This window comes from Heptranchias perlo, chromosome 6, assembly GCF_035084215.1.
Source record: "Heptranchias perlo isolate sHepPer1 chromosome 6, sHepPer1.hap1, whole genome shotgun sequence".
Classification (NCBI taxonomy): domain Eukaryota; kingdom Metazoa; phylum Chordata; class Chondrichthyes; order Hexanchiformes; family Hexanchidae; genus Heptranchias; species Heptranchias perlo.
In genome coordinates this window covers 79,238,245-79,262,576 of record NC_090330.1, presented here as the reverse complement: position 1 = coordinate 79,262,576, position 24,332 = coordinate 79,238,245, and the positions used below count along the sequence as shown (strand labels likewise).

Sequence of the window (24,332 nt, the reverse complement as noted above, 5' to 3'; positions counted from 1 at the left end):
CTCACTCTTGAAAGGTCTGGCTCTAATTTTTAGACTGTGCCCCCGACTCCTAGAATCCCCTATCTGTTCCCCTTAATATCTTATAAACTTCAATCAGATCACCCCTTAACCTTCTAAACTCCAGAGAATACAACCCCAGTTTGTGTAATCTCTCCTCGTAACTTAACCCTTGAAGTCCGGGTATCATTCTAGTAAACCTACGCTGCACTCCCTCCAAGGCCAATATGTCCTTCCGAAGGTGCGGTGCCCAGAACTGCTCACAGTACTCCAGGTGCGGTCTAACCAGGGTTTTGTATAGCTGCAGCAATCTCACCATCAATTTTTAAATACATCAAAATCCAATTGTAACGACTAGGAACAAGAACACCATCTGTTTTTTTGGGGCGCAGTAATTACAACTTTGAAAAAAAAAACTCTTTTGTTTCTGTTTTAAATACAAATTTTGCTTCCAATTTCCATCCCTCCCTCGCTCTCCGACTCTCCACTTCCCTTCCTCGACTTCTCTATCTTCATTTCTGGGGATATGCTCTCAACCAATATCTACGATAAGCCCACTGACTCCCACAGCTAAATTGATTGCACTTCCTCCCACCTCAGTTCCTGTGAGGATTCTATTCCATTCTCCCAGTTTCTCTATCTCCATCACATCTGTTCTGATGATGCCACCTTCCACACCAGTGCTTCCTCTTTTCTCAACCAAGGGTTCCCCTCCACTGTTGTTGACAGGATTCTCAACTGTGTCAATCCTATTTCCTGCGTTTCTATCCTCATCCCTTCCCCTCCCTCCCAGAACCATGTTAGGGCCCTTACCTTCCACCCCACCAGCCTCCATATTCAAGGAATCATCCTCCGCCATTTCTGCCATCTTCAGTGATGCCACCACCAAACATACCTTCCCTCCTCTCCCCTTTCAGGGATTGTTCCATTCGCGACACCATGGTTCATTCTTCCATCACTCCCAACACCCACTCCCCTTCCCACGACACCTTCCCGCGCAAGCGCAGGAGATGCAATACCTGCTCTTTCACCTCCTCCCTCCCCACTGTCCAGGGCCCCAAACACTCGTGCCAGGTGAAACAGCGATTTACTTGTACTTCTTTCAATTTAGTACACTGTATTCACTGCTCATGATGTGGTCTCCTCCACATTGGGAAGACCAAATGCAGATTAGGTGATCACTATACTGAACACCTCCATTCAGTCTGCAAGCGTGACCCTGAGCTTCCAGTCGCTTGCCATTTGAATTCTACATCTCACTCTCACTCTGACCTCTCTGTCCTCGGCCTCCTATACTGTTCCAATGAAGCTCAATGGAAGCTCGAGGAATAGCACCTCATCTTTCAATTAGGCACTTCACAACCTTCCAGACTCAACACTGATTTCAATAGCTTCAGATCATAGCCACTGCTTCCATTTTTTTGGACAGCAGTTGCAGGTAATGGTTCTGCTGTTTCCATTTACAGCTCCTCTCGACCCATCTTTTGTTTCTTTACTTGTCCAATTACAACTCCCTTTTGACTTGCACCATCATCCCTTCTGTCATTTAATCACACCTGTCCTCCACCCTATAATAGACCTTCCCTTTTGTTCTTTCCTCCCCTCTGCCCCCTCCCCCATTCTTTCTCTGGTTCTGTACTTGCTTAAATACTGTTAAACCCCTAACTTCTTCCAGTTCTGATGAAAGGTCATTGACCTGAAATGTTAACTCTGTTTCTCTCTGCACAGATGCTGCCTGACCTGCTGAGTATTTCCAGCATTTTCTGATTTTATTTCAGATTTCCATCATCTGCAGTATTTTGCTTTTGTTTAAGTGTATCCTACCCATTCATAGAATCATAGAATCATAGAAAGGTTACAGCAGGAAGGAGGCCATTCAGCCTATGAGTCCATGCCGGCTCTATGCAAGAGCAATCCATCTAGTCCAACTCACCCGCCCTAGCCCTGTAGACATGCAATTTTTTTTCCTTTCAAGTACTTACCCAGTTACCTTTTGAAAGCCACGATTCAATCTGCCTCCACCACCCCGCCTGGCAGTGCATTCCAGATCATAACCACATGGTGCGTAAAAAAGTTTTTCCTCATGTCACCTTTGGTTCTTTTGCCAATCACCTTAAATCTATGTCCTCTGGTTCTTGACCCCTCGCCAATGGGAACAGTTTATCTATCTATTCTGTCTAGACCCTTCATGATTTTAAATACCTCTATCAAATCTCCTCTCAACCTTCTCTGTTCCAAGGAAAACAACCCCAGCTTCTCCAGTCTAGCCATGTAACTTACCTCCCTCATCCCTGGTATCATTCTATAAATCTCTTATGCACCCTGTCTAAGGCCTTCACATCTTTCCTAAAGTGCGGTGCCCAGAACGGGACACAATACTCCAGCTGTGGCTGAACCAGTGTTTTATAAAGATTCATCATGACTTCCTAGCTTTTGTACTCTGTGCCTTTATTTATAAAGCCCAGGATCCCGTATGCTTTCTTAACCGCTTTCTCAACCTGCCCTGCCACCTTCAACGATTTTGTGCACATATACCCCTAGATCTCTCTCTTTCTTAATCCCTTTTAGAATTGTGCCCTCTAGTTTATATTGCCTCTCCTCATTCTTCCGACTGAAATATATCACTTCGCATTTTTCTGCGTTAAACTTCATCTACCACGTTGACGATCCGGATTCTTTCCCCTCAGTCTGGTTCAGTAATAACTGAAGTCGAATACATTTTAAAGTCCAACACATCTTTAATAGCAGGGTTCTTAGTCTGCAGCATTGATTTGGACTCCTGATAGAGTCCCTCTATGCTGGCAGAGCAAGAACAAGAAACATACAGAAATCCACACGTTTTTATACAAATCAATAGGGTTGGAACATACTTAACGAGGGTCAACACCAATCATAAGCCGGGCATAGGTTGCCATGCGAGGTTACATTATTTCCGACCAATCATAAATAATCATGTGCTGATCATGCTGCTGTTAGACATCAAAGGGGATAACTTCCTCACTTTCCAACTTGGAATGTTCTTCCCTGTTCCTTCTGTTCCTTATCTCCCAACCTGGAATGTCTTTCAACTTTGGCTAAGCTCGTTACCTATATTGATCTGCCATAAACATGGAGACATTCAGACCAGTCCTTGACTCACATCAAAGACCTATCATTGATAAGACAATGCAGGCCTGCTGACTAAGCAAACATATGGCCCAGCAGGAGGGCCAGGCCACTTGTATCAATCTCAGTTACTAACTAATTAACCCTTTCTAACCATTTTGCATTCTGCTTCTTTGCCACGTAGGCATCTTAATATTTTACCGAAAACTGACCACGTAGGGATTCTCAACGTGTCCGTCCATTTCACCAGCCTGTCTATATCCTCTTGAAGTCTATCACTATCCTCCTCACTGTTCACTACACTTCCAAGTTTTGTGTCATCTGCATATTTGGAAATTGTGTCCTGTTCTCCCAAGTCCAAGTCATTAATATATATCAAGAAAAGCAGCAGTCCTGATACCAATCCCTGGGGAACACCACTGTATACCTCCCTCCAGTCCGAAAAACAACCGTTCGCCAGTACTCTCTGCTTCCTGTTACTTAGCCAATTTTGTATCCATGCTGCTACTGCCCCCTTTATTCCATGGGCTTCAATCTTGATGACAAGCCTATTATGCGGCACTTTATCAAATGCCTTTTGAAAGTCCATATACATCACATCAACCGCATTGCTTTCATCTACCTTCTCTGTTACTTCATCAAAAAATCTATCAAGTTAGTTAAACACGATTTGCCTTTAACAAATCCGTGCTAGCTTTCCCTAATCAATCTACACTTGTCCAAGTGACTGCTAATTCTGTCCTGGATCATCATTTCTAAAAGTTTCCCCACCACCGAGGTGAAACTGACTGGCCTGTAGTTGCTGGGTTTATCCTTACACCCTTTTTGAACAAGGGTGTAACATTTGCAATTCTCCAGTCCTCTGGCAGCACCCCCATATCTAAGGATGTTTGGAAGATTATGGCCAGTACCTCCACAATTTCCACCCTTACTTCCCTTAGCAACCTAGGATGCATCCCATCCGGACCGGGTGACTTATCTCCTTTAAGTACAGCTAGCCTTTCTTTATCAATTTTTAGCCAAACTTTTCTTTGATTCAGAATTTGATCTTGGGATGTGGGTAACACTAGCAAGGCCATATTTATTTCCAAACCTTAGCTTCTCAGAGAAGGGGTGGGCTTTCTTCAAAACATTTGATAAGCAATAGAGCGTTGCATCAGACCACTTAGCAGGGCATTGATTGTTAACCACACTTTGTGGGACTCAACTTGTAGGAGGACAGTGTAGAATCTGGTCAACTGAGTATCAAAGAATCTTGCATACAAAGTAAAACATGTATTCCATTTCAAACTTGTCTTCATCTGATTGATCAAATGATGATCTAAGCACATAGCAACAGAAGTGGGCCACTCAGCCAGGTAGCCCCATTTAGTAAATCCCAATTCCCCACCTTTTCTCCATATTCTTTAATATCCTTACTTCCCAATAAGTCTCTTTTTCAATACTTTGCAACTCTGGCTTTCCAAATTCTCACGACCCTTTGTGTGAAGAGGTTTTTCCTAGATTTTTAAGTTTGAATTTTAAGGTTATGACTGCTTGTTCTGGATTCCTCTACAAGGGGGAAGAGTCATTCCCTGTTAACCCTGTAATTTTCCTTTAAACTACTTTTACCTTCTTTCCTTTCCCACCTTTTTATTCCTTTGCTTCTGTTAATTTTATCATTTTGCTTTACATGTAAACCTTCATCTGCAAAACCAACTCTTCCCCACCCCCTATTCTATCTATTATACAATTTTAATTTTCCTCTCTTCCTGTAATGATACAGTCATGCACAACAGCCTGTTCATTGAGATTTACTTTATTCCCCACAGATAGCCAATTGCTCCACGTGTGCTCCACAGTGTTTACTCTCCTCCATTTCATTGAACTTGTCTGCATCACAGGCATCCATCACTGTATACTTGATAGATAATGTAAGACTCACAAGGGATCCCTAAATCTGCTATTCCTGCATCCTCTTCCCTTCTCCATGAACAGTCGCCCATTGCCCTTTCTCTACTTCACGCTTGCTCGTTAGCGGTGGGGCAACCATTTTCTGGTTTGTACATTCCAGGAACCCTTCCTCCTCATATATATTATGGAGTTGTTGTTCTCCATCTGGAGAGATTTCTTCCATTTGTGATTGCCCTAGACCCCTCTTAGAATCCAAGACTTCCCACATAATGCAAATTCTACACAATGCTGCCCTAGCCTATCCCACCATACCAATACCTTACCTCTTTGCTGACCTACTCTGCCCTCAGTACCTAAGCCCCACTCAGACCAAGCCCTTCCTAAGTCAATCTCACTTTGTTGCTCTCTCAAAGACAAAAGCCCCCAGTGCTACCATTTCCTTTCAAAAGCTTTGAATTGTAATTCTGGGAGATTAAGTTCAACTTCTGGGCAGGAATCATAGTTTCATGAGGCAGCGTATTTTTCCAAATCATTTCCAAAAAATAGGATTTCAAAAGATTAAAATTATTGGATGGAAAATATTGCAGTGCCAACCAACATCTGTGCAGAATTCTGATAAGTGCACTGAATGGGTGAAGCTCCCTGACAGGTGTGCAAATTTGTAAAACATACCCTATAAAAGTATGTAATGGGAAGAACATCTTACATTGAGCTTACTCCTTGCAGACCACATAAATAGTCTGTGCCTGACCACAGGCAAAGCTTCCAAAATGATAAAAAGGTAAACAATTAAAATTCCATTATATTATTCTCACTTTACAACTTGTGACTAGGTGCGCTCTGTACATGACAGCTCCACAATTCCAGCAACAAAACAACCAATCTGATCATCTCCACCTATACGTATCTTTATAACCTAGAATCATAGAAAGGTTACAGCACGGAAGGAGGCCATTCGGCCCATCGAGTCTGTGCCGGCTCTATGCGCGAGCAATCCAGCTAGTCCCACTCTCCCGCCCTATCCCTGTAGCCCTGCAAATTTTTTCCTTTCAAGTACTTATCCAGTTCCCTTTTGAAAGCCATGATTGAATCTGCCTCCACCACCCCCCTCGGCTGTGCATTCCAGATCCCGACTACTCGCTGCGTAAATAAGTTTTTCCTCATGTCACCTTTGGTTCTTTTGCCATTCACCTTAAATCTATGTCCTCTGGTTTTTGACCCTTCCGCCAATGGGAACAGTTTCTCTCTATCTTTTCTGTCTAGACCGTTCATGATTTTAATTACTTCTATCAAATCTCCTCTCAACCTTTTCTGTTCCAAGGAGAACAACCCCAGTCTATTCACGTAACTAAAGTCCCATGTACCTTTGTCCAGTTTTTTTTTAAAAAAGCAGCCAGTTGATACAGCAGTAATTGATTTTGATGGGAGTCTATTCCACACATGTAATACTCATGAGGTGGGGGAATCTTATCTAATCTCTCCAGCCTCGCGCGAGACAAGACACCTATAATTGTGGTATCACAGTTTAATTGAAGGAATTGTTTATATCTACATTATCATGGCCTTTCAGAATTTTACAGATCTGTATCATATATCTTCTTAAGCTTTTTTCCTGTAAAAACATTCAATTCTCTGAACCTCTGTTCATTTCTTAACAGTTTTAAGTTCTAGAAGAATGGCTTTCCTTTAAATGATGCCCAATACATCAGGATGATTTGAAGTTATGTCCAAAATTGCACACTATATGCCAATTTTGGTCTAATGAGTGAATTTTACAGGATTAAAATAATTTGTTTTGACTTGATGATAAAACTCAAAATACATGCCAGCAGCCTCACATCGATTGTGTACTTTCAAAATTCAGTTGTTTTCCTGTTCCATCTTTTCTAATTCATTGTGAATAGAACCCTTTCATTTTATTTATTTGGGTGGGCCAGACCCTCACTTAATTTTAGTAGTCCCTTTTAAGGGGAGGCACTTGTACAAATCCCAATGGGGTTAGGTTTATCTAGCCTCACGATTCCCAATGGCCTGTTTAATCCTGATTGTACCATTTTAGTCATGCTAAAGTCACGTTTTCTCATTCTCTCCATGCCCCAGGCAGCATTGGAAGCAACCCAGATAACCATTCCGCATTGAATGTGCCCATCATACCTTTATATTCTTTTATTTCTTCCGACCTTCTGTCCATGTTATCATTTGTTCTCACATGTAACGCTGCGACTGGTTCAACCCCCTCGCCCTCATCAGCCCCCATTTCTAGATCCCTTGCCCTTGGCCCTGGAAAATAAAAGTCTCCATTAGTGTTATTCTTGCTGCACAATCAACATGCCTCATTATTGAATCCTCTATTACAATGGGGGTGCTTTTATCCCCCAAGACAGGTGGGTTGGGGTGGGTGGGAGTTGAAAATAGTTATTTTTTGGGCTGCGATCGCAATCCGGCTTCACTTCTGGGTTTAATGTGGTCGCGTAAAAGTGCAGGCCTCCCACTGGGAATGCAAAGTCCGAAAATTTTGCGGTTGCGACCCAAAAAAACAACTATTTTCAACTCCCACCCACCCTCAACCCACCCATTCTTGGGGGTTAAAATCTCCCCCAATGTCACTTTCAGCTGGATCAAGCCTTTCCTGTAACATTCCACACTTAGATGCTGCCATCTCATTTACTTCACTTACCTCTTCTTTTCATTTCAGGTGTCAGTTTCCATCATCATACCATTTGATAGCTCATGAAAAGCAATACTTTCCCTACAGTTTGGGGTACAGCAAATAAATGCCGTTGTCTTGCTAATGTACAAAATTTGAATAGGATTTCTGCATTCTAGCATGGTTTTAATCAACAGCCAGAAATCAACCTTGGGTGTTTTGCCTTGAGGTGTTGAAAGTGGTCATATAATGGGTGACACAAATCAATTCTCCACCCAAGGGAGCAGTTCTCTGTATAGCAAAGGAACAATCATCTCCAAAGAAGATAGATCTGAGAAAAGGATTCTACATCTCTTCCTTTGATCTGACATAGGCCAGGATCAGCGAATGCCGTTTCCTTCAATTTGCAATATGGTTCAGGTTCAGAGCTTTCAATATCTTTAGCAGTGTTGGATGAATCTCTCTACATTACACACATGGACATCCTGTTTAGATTTAACTACGTTACACAGAATGGTAAATGTGTGGAATTGATTACCTGAGGAGGCAGGTACTGGCGAAAAATATTCAGGGAGAATTGGATAAATATTTTAGGGAATAGGCATTTACGAGATATTTAAGTTAGGGACCAGCAAGGGGGACTGCAAAGCCTTTTCCAGTCCAATAATTTTCTATGTTCCTACCCAATTCTGGAAGGTATGAGTGTTACCGTCTCATCTAGCTTACTCACAAGTTACATCACAAAGTAACAATTGTGAGGCTGTGCTGCAAGTGCACAACCAAGCACCCAAGTCATCCCCCCCCTCTCCCCAGCCCTGATCTGAAGCCTGCCCCGCGATCGCGACCAATACTCCCACCTCCAACTGAAGCCTGCCCCGCGATCGTGGTTGCTGGCGACTGTCCCCAAGAGTTAGACTGTCCCCTAAACCTGTAAATTTGGCTGGTTGCCGGTTGGGAAATGGAAGAAAAAAATTATAACGAGGTCCTGTCGTTAAATTCGGCAGGACCCCCATGTCCCCGGCCTTGCCGGATTTCCCCCATGCTACTGTGCTCCCCTGCACCATTCCCACCTCCCTGTAAATATTGGGTCCATTGTTTCCATCAATAAAAATATCAGCTACCTCTGAAGTTTCAGGCACAGCTTCGATTCTATGTGGTTCATGATGTTCTGTGGAAGAATCTATGTGAAATTTCCACTGGTTCAGAAGAGAGTTTACTTACAAACTTCAAGATTGGCTGATGGAGAGAAACTCACTGGCTATTCACCTAGATAGGGAAACATGTGATGAGGAGCATGTGAGGTAGCATTGCAGGAGCCTCAGCCTCTGCACTTGTCCAATAGATACGAGGTTCTTGCAGCCCTGCAGGGACTGCAGACGAGTGCAGGGACTGCAGGGAGGATGAACAAAATGGCCACGGCACCGTGGTTCAGGGAGCCATTCAAGTGGGGGGAGTAAAAAGGAATGTGGTTGTAGTAGGCGAGAGTATAGTTCGAGGGATAGACACTGTTCTCTGCAGCCAAGAGCGAGAGTCCCAAAGGCTGTGTTGCCCACTCGGTGCCAGGGTTAAGGACATCTCCTCAGGGCTGGAGAGAAACTTGGAGTGGGAGGGGGAGGATCCAGTTGTCATGGTCCATGTAGGTACCAACGACATAGGTAGTACTAAGAAAGAGGTTCTGCTGAGGGAGTTTGAGCAGCTAGGAACTAAATTAAAAAGCAGAACCACAAAGATAATAATCTCCGGATTATTACCTGAGCCACGAGCAAATTGGCACAGGGTAAATCAGATCAGAGAGATGAATGTGTGGCTTAAAGATTGGTGTGGGAGAAGTGGGTTTCAATTCATGGGGTACTGGCACCAGTACTGGGGAAAGAGGGAGCTGTTCCGTTGGGACGGGCTTCACCTGAACCACGCTGGGACCAGTGGTCTGGCAAACCGAATAACTAGGGCGGTAGAGAAGGCTTTAAACTAAATAGAGGGGGGGAGGACTCAGGTGGGGTGAAGTTTAGATTGATAAAGAGAAAAGATAAGGAAGTAGTATAGGAAAGTGATGGGGGTAATAGAGTGTGTCAGGAAGGGACAAAGCGTACAAGCTTAAGAGTGCACCAGCAAATGGGGCCAGGGGAGGAAAGAATGGTAAAAAGACAAAGTTAAAGGTTCTTTATCTGAAAGTGCGCAGCATTCGTAATAAGAAAGATGAATTGACGGCACAAATAGAAACAAATGGGTATGATCTCGTGGCCATTACAGAGACGTGGTTGCAAGATGACCAAGGTTGGGAGCTAAATATTGAGGGTTATTTAACATTTAGGAAGGATGGGAAAAAAGGTAAAGGTGGTGGGGTCGGTCTGTTGATAAAGGATGAAATTGGTATAATAGTGAGAAATAATTCTGGCTCAGAAGATCAAGATGTCGATTCAATTTGGGTGGAGGTAAGAAATAGCAAGGGAAAGAAATTACTGGTGGGAGTAGTATATGGGCCCCCTAACAGTAGGAACATAGGAACAGGAGTAGGCCATTCAGCCTCTCGTGCCTGCTCCGCCATTTGATAAGATCATGGCTGATCTGTGATCTAACTCCATATACCTGCCTTTGGCCCATATCCCTTAATACCTTTGGTTGCCAAAAAGCTATCGATCTCAAATTTAAATTTAGCAATTGAGCTAGTATCAATTGCCGTTTGTGGAAGAGAGTTCCAAACTTCTACCACCCTTTGTGTGTAGAAATGTTTTCTAATCTCGCTCCTGAAAGGTCTGGCTCTAATTTTTAGACTGTGCCCCCTACTCCTAAAATCCCCAACCAGCGGAAATAGTTTCTCTCTATCCACCCTATCTGTTCCCCTTAATATCTTATAAACTTCGATCAGATCACCCCGTAACCTTCGAATCTCTAGAGAATACAATCCCAATTTGTGTAATCTCTCCTCGTAACTTAACCCTTGAAGTCCTGGTATCATTCTAGTAAACCTACACTGCACTCCCTCCAAGGCCAATATGTCCTTCCGAAGGTGCGGTGCCCAGAACTGCTCACAGTACTCCAGGTGCGGTCTAACCAGGGTTTTGTATAGCTGCAGCATAACTTCTGCCCCCTTGTACTCTCGTCTTCTAGATATAAAGGCCAGCATTCCATTTGCCTTCTTGATTATTTTCTGCACCTGTTCATGACACTTCAATGATCTATGTACCTGAACCCCGAAGTCCCTTTGGACATCCACTGTTTTTAACTTTTTACCATTTAGAAAGTACCCTGTTTTATCCTTTTTTGATCCAAAGTGGATGACCTCACATTTGTCTACATTGAATTCCATTTGCCACAGTTTTGCCCATTCACCTAATCTATCAATATCGCTTTGTAATTTTATGTTTTCATCTACACTGCTTACAATGCCACCAATCTTTGTGTCATTGGCAAACTTAGATATGAGACTTTCTATGCCTTCATCTAAGTCGTTAATAAATATTGTGAATAATTGAGGCACCAAGACAGATCCCTGCGGGACTCCACCAGTCACATCCTGCCAATGTGAGTACCTTCCCATTATCCCTACTCTCTGTCGCCTTTCGCTCAGCCAACTTCCTAACCAAGTCCGTACTTTTCCCTCGATTCCATGGGCTTCTATCTTAGCTAACAGTCTCTTATGTGGGACCTTATCAAATGCCTTCTGGAAGTCCACATAAATAACATCCATTGACATTCCCCTGTCCACTACTTTCGTCACCTCTTCAAAAAATTCAATTAGGTTTGTCAGGCACGGCCTACCTTTCACAAATCCATGCTGGCTCTCTCTAATTAACTGAAAATTCTCGATGTGTTCAGTCACCCTATCCTTAATTATAGACTCCAGCATTTTCCCCACAACAGATGTTAGGCTAACTGGTCTATAATTCCCCAGTTTCCCTCTCTCTCCTTTCTTAAAAAGCGGAGTGATATGTGCAATTTTCCAATCTAGAGGGACAGTTCCTGAATCTAGAGAACTTTGAAAGATTGTAGTTAGGGCATCCGCAATGTGCTCACCTACTTCCTTTAAAACCCTGGGATGGAAACCATCTGGTCCTGGGGACTTGTCACTGTTTAGTGCTATTATTTTCTTCATTACTGTTGCTTTACTTATGTTAATTTTATTGAGTTCCTGTCCCCGATTCAATATAAGTTTTCTTGGGATTTCGACTGTAAATACTGACGCAAAGTTCAACATGTCCGCCATTTCCCCATTGTCAATGACAATATCCCCACTTTCAGTTTTTAAGGGGCCAACACTGCTCCTGACCACCCTCTTTTTCCTAATATAACTATAAAAGTTCTTCGTATTGGTTTTGATATCCCTTGCGAGTTTCTTTTCATACTCTCTTTTTGTAGCCCTTACTATCTGTTTTGTGACCTTTTGTTGATCTTTGTATCTTTCCCATTCGCCAGGATCTGTGCCATTTTTTGCCTTTTTGTATGCCCTTTCCTTATGTCTTATACTGTCCCTTACCTCTTTAGTTGTCTATGGCTGTTTTTTTGGCAAGTAGAGTTCTTGCCCCTCAGGGGTATAAACCGATTCTGTATCACGTTAAATGTTTCTTTAAACATTTCCCACTGATCATCAGTCGTTTTACCCATTAACAGATTTGCCCAGTTTACTGTGGACAGTCTCTGTCTCATCCCACTGTAGGGCAAAATATAAATCAGGAAATAAGGGGGGCTTGTAAAAAAAGTAATGCAATAATCATGGGCGATTTTAACTTTCACATAGATTGGATGAATCAAATTGGCAAAAATAGCCCTGAGGAGGAGTTCATAGAGTGTATTAGGGGTTGTTTCTTGGAACAATACATCGGGGAACCAATCAGGGAACAGGCCATTTTGGATCTGGTAATGGGTAACAAAACAGGATTAATTAATGATCTCAAAGTTAAAGATCCCTTGGGAAGCAGTGATCATTACATGATAGAATTTCACATCCAGTTTGAGAGCGAGGATCTTGGGTCTGAAACTCCTGTATTAAAAGGGCAATTATAAAGGAATGAGGGTGGTATTGGCTAAAGTGGACTGGGTAAACAGATTAGATGGTATGATGGTGGATAAGCAGTGGCAAACATTTAAAAAGATATTTTATGACTCACATCAAAAATATATCCCTGTAAGGAGGAAAGACTCCACAAAAAGGGTGAACCAACCATGGCTAACTAAGGAAGTCAAGGATGGTATCAGGGTAAAAGAAAAAGCATACAACATGGCAAAGATTACTGGTAGGCCCAAAGATTGGGGAAACTTTAAAAACCAGCAAAGAATGACTAAAAGAATAATAAAGAGGGAGAAAATAAATTATGAGAGTAAACTAGCAAGAAATATAAAAACTGACAGTAAAAGCTTCTACAAGTATATAAAAAGGAAGAGGATGAAACTGGGGAAAAAACAATGGAAAAGAAGGAAATGGCAGAGGAATTGAACAGATATTTTGTATCTGTCTTCACAGTAGAAGACACTAATAACATACCAATAATAGTAGAAAATCAAGGGGCAAAGGGGATGGAGGAACTAAAAACAATCACTATCACTAGAGAAAAAGTACGAGGTAAACTCATGGGTCTGAAGGCTGACAAGTCCCCTGGACTTGATGGCTTGCATCTGAGGGTCTTAAAGGAAGTGGCTACACAGATAGTGGATGCATTGGTTGTAATTTTCCAGAATTCACTAGATTCTGGAAAGGTCCCAGCGGATTGGAAAACCGCAAACGTAACACCCCTATTCAAGAAGGGAGTGAGACAGAAAGCAGGGAACCAAATATCTGTCATTGGGAAAATGCTAGAATCCATTATTAAGGAAGTAATAGCAGGACATTTGGAGACTCATAATACAATGAAGGAGAGTCAAAATGGTTTTATGAAGGGGAAATCATGTCTGACAAATTTATTAGAGTTCTTTGAGGAAGTAATAGACAGGGTGGATAAAGGGGAACCAATGGATGCAGTATATTTGGATTTCCAAAAGGCATTCGATAAGGTGCCACATAAGAGATTACTGCACAAGATAAGAGCTCATGGTGTTGGGGGCAATATATTGGCATGGATAGAGGATTGGCTAACAAACAGAAAACAAAGAGTCGGGATAAGAGGGTCATTTTCAAAATGGCCTGCGGGTTGCCACTTAAAGTATTTATTTAGGTATTTCAGGTCGTTTACAGACCTGATTAAGGAGATATTTCAGTGGGGTTGGGATTTTACAAACAACTGGGACTGTTTCCCGTACTGGGGGAAACACTCCCAGTTCAAATGGACATGTTGCAGCCATCAGCCTTGGCAGCTGCAAAGGTCCATTTGACAGATGCGGGGGGTGGGGGGAGACCCTCACTCATTGCAGGAGGTCACTTTGGACAAAGTTTGGCCTCCACCACCCTACTCCTAACACTAAAATTCAACAACTTGCACACTTATCCCGGTGTCCAGACACATGTACCTACCTTGCGGACCCTGTGGAAAACTATAAGCTTTGCCTTACTAAATTGACTTTCTAATACACTTAAACCATAAAGCTGACCATATTAATGTAGAAATATTGAACCATTATAGAAGCAAAGCATGATGGAATAAGTTGATCATGTAATGAGAAGCTTGGAGTGTACACTTTCCCAGCAAAGACACTTTCCCAGCAAAGACACACAGAAGGGCTATTGTCTTTGCTTATGAGATAACTGTCTAACTAACAGAAATTAATGACCACATAACCTTGAGACCAAGACAGTCTCTACTGATAAGGGAGCTGTGTTGCTAAAGCAACGTACCTTTCCCAGATCCTGTGAGAGGCCACCGAGGGGGATGGGGGCCTGGGGGTTGGGTCCCTATTTTTGATTGACTAAAACACTTGAACCAATGAGATTGTACATGTACGCCTATATTCAATGATAGACAAACATTACTAAAGTAAGTGTATAAAAAGAAAGCTAAATCCTTTGTCTTTCGAAGTCGTAGCCTCAACCTTTGATTGAGGTGGACTTCCCTTGTATACAAGCTTCTTGGTAATAAATTCTTACTTGTCTGAAAATATTTGTTTTGGAGTTAATGCATTGTGTATAATAGGTAATTAAGTTATTTTCGACAGTTTCTTGGAGGTCCCACCGAGATCGCTTGTGATCTCCGGTAAGTGCGGACACAGTTGTCTGTGCAAGCCCAGACACACAGCGATTGAAAGGTGAATGCATTAACTGACGTGACTAATTCTTCTGTTTGCCTTTAGGAATTGGAAGGCGATCATAGGAAATGTGTTTCGTATAGACAAGGAAAGAAAAAGGGGACAGAGTGTGATGTGTGACAGATTACTCAATATTGTCAGCTGCGGTGTTGTAGTAACGGGCTGAGAGAGAGCAATAATGGAGTAGATCTGTGAATACCGGTGATACTCGGAGTGAAGTTGAGGTTGCTGTATGGGATCGATAGACTGTCACCTCCTAGTGGAGAGGCGCCAGAAAAAAAAGGTAACCAGTTACAGACTTGTTTTTTTTTAAAAAAAATGTTTTAGTGTAAAGTTATAATTTGGATAAGCGCAGACTAAATGTTGCGTAATTCGGAAAAGTGCGAAATTTGCAAGTCTGTAGTGGCGACAAACGCAGACTGGTGTGGATGTCGTGGATTCGGAAAAAGTGCGAAATTCTGGTTTACCTGAATTAAGTGTTTAGGTAGAAACACTGATAGTGCTCAAGTGTAAGAGCACTTTTAAAAAAAAAAATCTTGCGTAAGTCAGCTGATTCAACTAAGTGCAGACGTTTCTCTCACGCACCTAGTCTGAGCTGGTTAAGGTGGATGTAGAGAACACATGACGTCTTGTCCAATCAGCTGAATTATCAAGTATAGAATTGTGATAGTTAAGATAGGTCTTAATTGTTGTGTAATTACAGTGTGGAGGATTGTATAGACTATAAGCCATGGGCGCCAACGCTAGCAAAATCCCACCAAAGGGAACACCTGCTGCTTACATGTACAGAAACTTTGGAAAAGAATCAACTGACGAGTTGATAGTTTGGTCCAAATGGACCAGAACTAAGAAAGGATCCCTTTCCCAAAGACGGTACATTTGATATCGATAGAATTAAGTGACTAGAAAAATGTTTAAAAGACAGAGACCCGGAAAAGAAAGGGTCCTTTTGTTTTGGTGTACTGTCTCTTTAAAAAAGCCTGTCCTGATTGTGTGTTTTTTTCGGTGTTGTGGGCCACACCCCCTTCTTACTGCGTCTTACGTGTTTTCTTCTTTTGTGTAATGTATCTGTTTTGTCTTGTGTTCAATTCTGATATTGCTGAATTAAAATTGGAGTTATTGAGGTTAAGTGACCTATTAAATTCTGGTTCTTATAAAATGTGGGCATGTTAAATTCCAGACATGGGATCTTCTAAAAATTGGCATTTTGAATTTTTATTTTTGTGATTGGCTGTGGTTTAAAAAAAAGGTTTAAAAAAATTAACGAAAAAAAAAGCTATCTGGTATCACCGTGATAGGAAAAGTCGGAAACCTGGAACAGCTCGGAGAGTTGGTTATAATCAAACCCACTAAAACTATGTGAAAAAAAATGAATTGGAAAGCTATAGTTGTGTATGACGAGCAAATTATAAAACTTACGAAGATTAACTATAAACTAAAATGTACGATGGAAGATGTTATTTCCCGGTATGAATTTTTTCTGAACAAAAGAATTTATGTGAAATTCACCAAGACAAAATGAAGTTTAATTGTAAAGAAAAGATAAAGTGCAGATTTAAAGAATTACAAGTTACATTTGCAGGATGATCTCTAGTTATAAATTAAACTGATCTTCGAAGCATTTTTGTGCTATTGTGATTGATTAAACACTATGATTAAAAATAAATCTCAAAATAGTGTGCAAATATATAGTGTAAAAGCAATCCATAAATGTGAAAAAAAAATCTGTCAAACCTGTGTGAAGAGAAATTTTGATTGTGGAAACTTAATCTCAGAAGGAGTAGTATCAAATTACTCCTACCACAAGAGCAAGTTAATGTTAACCCCTTCCATCCCAAGAAGCCAGACTGTCATGCCAAGAGCAGTTCAAACAGATAGAAATGACCCAGTCGGTTGAGAACTGTCTGAGGCTAACCATTACACAGATGAACATGAGGTAACAATTGGTATAGGTTAGAATTGGAAGTCCATTACTTGAGCTATGTACTGACACAGGGTACTAAACGCCTATCAGTTTTACCCCGCCACAGTATGATAACGAAGTTCGACAAGTTCGGGGGCTATTCACGAATAATAGATACAATACAAATCTGACCAACGAGGGGAGACCTTCCCTGACAAATAATATAACTCGCGTTGAGAATGCTAAGAAAATTCAACAATTATATCAACACCTCCTAATTCAAGTATTAAGACAAAGCGAGACATGGAATGGAGGTGGATAATCGTAAAAGAGATAGATTTGGACATCTTGAAAACACGGAGATTAGGACTTGGAGTTAGAAATTCCAGTCCGCAGTCCCACGTACATCTGTATGTGGGAGAGACAGTGTTTATTTCAGACAGGCTGCGTGCTCCAGAGAGAGAGAGAGAGAAAGAGAAAGAGACTAGGCAATTCCTCTCTCCTGTTTTGTTTTCTGATTTGGTTTCGGGTAAAGGGATTATTCTTTGGGACCACATAAATAATAAAACATGATTTGACAAATTAACCCCTTGGGCTCTCAAGAAGAGCCGCAATGGATTTTCTGTGTTTCTTTTAAAACAGGTGACCCTGGTTTTTGGGACCACGTGAGTGTTGATGGTGCAGGATTACCAGGAGTAGTTCTTTGACATAAAATGGCTTTACAAAGTTACGGTGCAACCTTTGCTGGAGAAATTTGGTGCAGGAAACAATCCAGTGGTGTTAAAAATTTAAGACTTTAGCTGCAGACATCAGCAGATACCAAATGTCACAGTGTGGTGATATCAACCTGATTCTCTTCTTTTGAAAACATTTTGATTTGTTTTGTTTTAACCCATTTATTGTCTTCTGAGACAGAGTGCTCGAGGTGGGAAGATATGGGAGTTACATCCAAAAGTAATTACAAGTACTTCTGTCTCTACTATAAAACCACAAAGCCTGGACATAATGGGCCCGAATTTAGCAGGCCTGCGGGTTCCCAGCGGGTGGTCCTCCGGGAGCGTGGTCAACACGCTCGGCGAAATTAGTGGGTTGCCCACGCGATCGCAGCAGGCAACCCACTAATAGGAATCAATTACCTGCTCCTCCGGGGTCCACGGCGCTGGCCTGCACGTCGGTCGGGCTGCGCATGCGCAGTACGATCTGTCAGCTGGAGGCTCTCTAGTTAAAGGGCAGTCCTCCACTGACAGATGCTGCAACCAATGGGACAAATTGCAGCATGGAGCAGCCCAGGGGGAAGGCTGCTCCCAGTTTAATGATGCCTCACCCCAGGTATCATCAGATGGGGTGAGGAGGAGGGGGAGGACACAGATCTTCCCCCCGGCGGGCAGGAGGAAGCGGTCTGCCTCTGCCACCAAGAAGGCCAGGCTCGAGGTGGCAGAGGGGGTCACCTGCGCCACCAACATATCGCCCACCTGCATACAGTGCAGGAGGCGCTGCAATGACCTAAGTAGGTCAGCCAAAGTGAGAACACGAAGTCTTTCCCCTACACTCCGTCTGCCACAACACTGCCCCCACCCCACATCTCCTTCGGCACCGCCAACACTGTTCTGTCGATTCACCCTTCATACCCACTCACACCCCATCCTCATCTTACCTCCACCTACTCACCTCGCCAGTACTCACCCTGCCACTAACACGCAACCCAATCCACATACAATCTCATTGCTCCATCCCATACTCACCCTCTCGTGCATCTCCCTCACGGCCAGCCTCACTCAACCTGTCACCACCTGTGCTGCAGCCACAGGGCATGCATCACATATGTGCAGTAGGCAGCGTAAGGCAAACGTCTCGTCAGCATGAAGGGGGTGCACAAGGGTGTCTGAGGGTTTGTCATGGGTGTTACCCATATTGAATTTCAGAGCAACAAACAGCACACATTATATTGACACCACCACTGCCATGTCTCCGCGAATCCTGTCCGTTGTGTCCAATAATGCCCGCTCCTGGGTATCACTATGAGGACCCACCACTGATGCCACCCATCGTGTTACTGCAGAGTAGGTGCAGGTGTATTTGCAGGGCTCGTCCGCGCAGACGACTGAGAGACATCGGCGGTGTAGCCGGCTGCACCCTGGAAGGATGCGGAGGAGAAGGTGTGGAGGGCAGTGGTGACTTTGACAGCGACAGGTAAGCAGTTGGTGCTGGGGCCAGCCAGGAGCAGCTCGGCATGAAAGACGCTGCAGATCTCCACGACTACATGTCGAGCGAATCTGCGCCTCCCTGTGCACTGCTGCTCGGAGAGGTCCGGGGAGCTGCGCCTCGGTCTGTGGACCCTGTGGCGAGGGTAGTGCCCTCTGCGACGCGTCTCTCTCTGCGGTAGCCCTCCCTCCTGCTGTGCAGGTGGGCGTGCAACAACACCGTGTTGGGGGGATCCACGTCTCTGCGGCGGACGGCGTGGACTGCGAGGCTGCTGGTGCTGGTCATGCTCTTCGTCCTCCGAGGGTCTCCACACACCACCCAACTGGCAGGTGTTGGTCTGAGGGGTTGTGCAGGGTAGGTGTGTGGTTCCTCGGACTAGGGCTGCGGTTTCGTGTCGGTCTGTCCTCTGGCTTGGCGGGGGGTGGTGGAGGGCAGGGGTTGCCCTATGTGACGCGGTGGCCTCCTGCGTGGCTGAGGGCTCTCCCCCGTGGAGTGCACCTTGGCACCTGCCACAGGCTGCTGGCTGCAACACGCCTGGTTGGAGGGAGACTGTTTCCCCCAGTGTGGGAAACTCACTGCCTTGAACCGAAAATCCCACACTTCCTCTTTTGACAGCTGCTTCAGCTCATTAACTGACCACAAGGAGCAAGGTAAGTACTCTCAAGTGGAACCCCGCTGGCTTTAATTGCCTGCGGGATTCCCACCAGCGGGGCTTGCGCGCGCAGCCCCGCACGTCAGCGCGGTACCCGGAAGTGGCCGGGATTTCGTCGCGATCCGGTCACGTGACCGGATATCGGGATTTTCGGGGCCACCCCGCTTGGAACCCGCCGGAAACACGATCCTAAAATCGAGCCCAATATGTTTCTGAAATTGGAATTGATAAGAAAAATTTATATGAGTTGCTATTCAAGCACTCGAGAAAGGAAAGATTTACTTGTAATTTAAGGGGATAATCAAATTATATTTAAAATAAAAGAAGTCCAGTCTAAATGGTTCCTATTGAATGCTGTGTATCAAGGAAGAATTCTTTTCGAGAGGGAAGAAAAATTTTACATTGACAAGTCCTGTCAGTCCAACAATACTGCTCTCAAGTTGGGATAATTGTGAAATGATAGAAGGGACTCGGGCACAATATAGTGGGATATTTTGGGAAATGAAAAGCGATTCAAGAAGAAATTACGTAAAATAAATAAATTTTGGGATATTGGAGCTGACTGTAAATATTGTATCGGACAGTAACATTGATTTGACAATATTAGATCAAAAGGTCAGAGATTTAGGGCCTCGCATTAAAGATATATTTAAAAATAAATGAAAATACAGATAAGGAATTGTCTGAGGATCAAATACTGATCATACATTTGCACAGGATAGCTACAGTGCTGGAAACACATGCCCAAACCATTAATAAATTAATAAAAGAGGAATATAACGTATCTTAGCAGGCGGCTGCTAATAACATCTGCAGTACATATGGTAACTGGATTGTGGAACAGACATGAGAGAACCTAGCCCAGATACAGGCAGGGGAAGTACCCTTATGAATAACGAATCAACAAACTGAGGGTGAGCCTGACCTGTGGGCATGATGGAGGTGGTACCTCCAAGCGGCTGTTACCAAACAAGAACATCACCCCTTGCCAATTCAGGGCAATGGTGCGAGTGTACCCCACTCAAGTGGAGTGTAAACCTGACGGAGGAGGGCTCCTAGGGTTGGTACTAGTAATACTGGTGATGGCACCCGATACCCAGGGAACGACAGGTGTAACAAGTACAGAATATTGGGGTAATGAAAGACGGAATGCACATATCCCATCACAATATGTTACCATATGCTGAAAAAAAAAATTTTTTAAAAGGAATTTGGCTGAAACAAAATTAAAGGGATGTGTTACTAGACATGCTGTCACTGTATGTCCACATAGTGTTGGACACAGCCCAGAAGCATAGTGTGGGTTTAACAATACCGGTACCATGGAAGCCCTAGAGGCGGATCTAAAACCCACTCAAGTGGCATATGCCGGAGGGGGCGAATATTGTGTTACAACTAATTTGAAAACGTTTAAATATGCCAATCTAACTTGTGATATTTTAAGTCCAGAATTCTACTCCATTCCTGAAGTCCTGGTTCGGATTGGACCCGAGGAACTGGTAGAGATACACCGGCATAACCTCACCACCTTACAAGTTTCTGAGGATGTCAAAAAAGGACTTAAAAGAATATCAGGACACATTTGGGTATCTGACACCCCTGTTGCCTAAATACTTGAAAGCATTGCAAATGGAGATATGCCTCTCCCAGAAGGTTTATTATAACCTACAACAGGACAATAAAAACATTAAGCATGACATTGACCAAATTAAAGTCACCACTTGGTGGGATGACCTCTGGAATTTGGGACTGAATATACAGATCCATCCTTGGATTAGATTAATGTCACATGTATTAGTCGTAGTGCAGTTTGTTGTAATGTCCTTCTTGATTTTCATTGCATGTAATAAATGTAAGCAGAGGATGAAGGGTTTGGCAAAGGTAGTAAAACAGAGCCTGGGTGAGAATGTCCCCATTGTCTCTGTGATTTCAACTAAGAAAACATCTTAATGGTACCGGGAGTAGCACCCGCTGGGGTAAGGTGCATGTAAAAGGGAAGAAAATCATAGTTTGATAGGATTATCAGATGCTCTGCCTCTCTTCCACCCGGACTGGTGGCCAACACGAAGGGAACCTGGTTAAGATGAGGTACAGCATCTAAGAGGATATTGTAGGGATAAAATTGTAGGGATAAAATTTGGATTAAGGAATATAAAGGGGTGGGTCCCAATCTCAAGTTCAAAGGTCAGGCCTAGTAGTTGATTAATTAACCCATAAATCCCCATACAAGGACCCCGGCGGTGGCGTACCAGAAAAAAAAAACTGACTGATTAATTAAACTGTTATAAGAGACTGTTGCAGCATGGCATGTCCTAAACTTTTAAATCATATGAGAATAATTGGCTCGGCATGCCTGATCGTGTGGGTGGGAACTGGCATAAAACCTGCTACAACCCCTGCTGCAAGCAGACTCAATCGTGTTTCAAGAGAACTGCATGTCAATACTTTTTTATACATGTCATATATGTATGCAAAGCGTCAAGGTATCTCTAGTTGCTGGGTGTGCTCACATATCCCAATTCAATCCAAGGGAGGCATTCCACTCAGACCAGTCCCTCTAACTTCCCAAGAAATAGCAGAGTGGGTAATAAATCAAATTGAAATTAATGGGAACAGAATGCGAGATAGTGGCTGGATGAGTGCGAGAACAAATAAGACAATGTTTGTGAGAAAGCAATGGAAGGAAGGAGTACACAATCACAACAAAATGTGAAACCAGATTTCGGGGGTGGTACCAACCTAATTACGATCAGACCCATAAACCTCCTTTTTTAATCCTTACAAATAGGGTAGGGGAGTCTATAACGAGGGGGCATAGATTTAAGGTGAGATGGGAGAGATACAAAAGGGTCCAGAGGGGCAATTTTTTCACTCAAAGGGTGGTGAGTGTCTGGAACAAGCTGCCAGAGGCAGTAGTAGAGGCGGGTACAATTTTGTCTTTTAAAAAGCATTTGGACAGTTACATGGGTAAGATGGGTATAGAGGGATATGGGCCAAGTGCAGGCAATTGGGACTAGCTTAGTGGTATAAACTGGGCGACATGGACATGTTGGGCCGAAGGGCCTGTTTCCATGTTGTAACTTCTATGATTCTATGATTCTATAAATACACCAAGAACTAATGGAGCAATATGTTTGAGTAAGAATTCAGTAGGGGGTGATGTAGTGGGATGGAGTAATTGCACTCAGTATATAAATATGACAGTAACCAGCATCAGTAGTACCATCAGATGGAAGCCTTGCACAGGTGGCCAAATTTACATAGATAGAATAAACATAAAGAATTCCCCTGCAGTTACTGCATATAATGAAACCTACTTTATTTGTGGCCACAAGGCATACCCATGGTTGCCTCAAAGATGGACCGGATCATGTTACTTGGGATATGTGATCCCATATGTCCGACACTCATCATCCCTGCCTCAATATCCTGCTGGGCAACGAGTAAAGAGGGTAATTACTGAGGCTGACCGATTCTGGGCCATTGCTTTCCCTAGGTGGGGAGTGAGCATGGCCACCAGAGAAATTATTAAATTAGCCAATATCTGTGAAATAGTTGCTAATGATACGGCAGAAGCCTTAAAGGAAATAAGTGCAGAAATGACAGCCATTCGTACGGTCACCTTTCAAAATCGTATGGCCCTTGATTACCTATTGGCAGAGAAAGGAGGAACATGCGCACTAATTGGATCTGAATGTTGTACCTACATACCTGATAGTTCAGAGAATATTACTAATTTGGCCAATCACATCCAAAGGGAAGCTGAGAAATTCAAGCAGCCCCCTTCATTCACTCTTTGGGGCTGGGCAACAGGATGGCTGGGTTCTATTGGGACTTCTCTAGTTCAGGGACTATTCATATCTATTGTTATAATTCTTATAGCCTATTGCTTTGTCAAATGCTGCTGTGTTATGATGTCCAACCTGGGTACACCTATAGCGCCCACAAATTTGATGGTGCAAGTAGGGGTGACACAGGATGAGGCGACACAGGAGGAGTTTGAACGTCTGGGTGGAATAATGCCTTATTAAAGTGTTGTCCTTTTATATATATATATGTAGGACAAAAGGTGGGAATGTGGAAAACTATAAGCTTTGCCTTACTAAATTGACTTTCTAATACACTTAAACCATAAAGCTGACCATATTAATGTAGAAATATTGAACCATTATAGAAGCAAAGCATAATGGAAAAAGTTGACCATGTTAGCTAAACAGCTGAATTTAATGAGAAGCTTGGAGTGTACACTTTCCCAGCAAAGACACTTTCCCAGCAAAGACACACAGAAGGGCTATTGTCTTTGCTTATGAGATAACTGTCTAACTAACAGAAATTAATGACCACATAACCTTGAGACCAAGACAGTCTCTACTGATAAGGGAGCTGTGTTGCTAAAGCAACGTACCTTTCCCAGATCCTGTGAGAGGCCATCGAGGGGGATGGGGGCCTGGGGGTTGGGTCCCTATTTTTGATTGACTAAAACACTTGAACCAATGAGATTGTACATGTACGCCTATATTCAATGATAGACAAACATTACTAAAGTAAGTGTATAAAAAGAAAGCTAAATCCTTTGTCTTTCGAAGTCGTAGCCTCAACCTTTGATTGAGGTGGACTTCCCTTGTATACAAGCTTCTTGGTAATAAATTCTTACTTGTCTGAAAATATTTGTTTTGGAGTTAATGCATTGTGTATAATAGGTAATTAAGTTATTTTCGACAACCCCCTCAGATGTATATCTTCCAGATGGGGGACGCCGTAGC

At 43.1% G+C, this 24,332-nt stretch overlaps 1 protein-coding gene and 1 long non-coding RNA gene across 2 annotated transcripts in view; one reads left to right on the top strand and one right to left on the bottom strand.

Moving 5' to 3' along the window:
- bcl9 (BCL9 transcription coactivator) overlaps positions 1-24,332 on the bottom strand; it is a 253,735-nt gene that overhangs the window by 30,007 nt on the left and 199,396 nt on the right. Inside the window, exon 8 of the mRNA XM_067986473.1 lies at positions 7,150-7,275. Within this exon, the coding sequence (XP_067842574.1) occupies positions 7,150-7,275 (126 nt within the window). The remainder of the gene's footprint in view (positions 1-7,149; positions 7,276-24,332) is intronic.
- Positions 14,230-21,476, top strand: LOC137323075 (uncharacterized). Its single transcript, XR_010963294.1, has 2 exons — positions 14,230-14,639; positions 14,858-21,476. It is a non-coding gene; the product is annotated as an uncharacterized lncRNA (long non-coding RNA).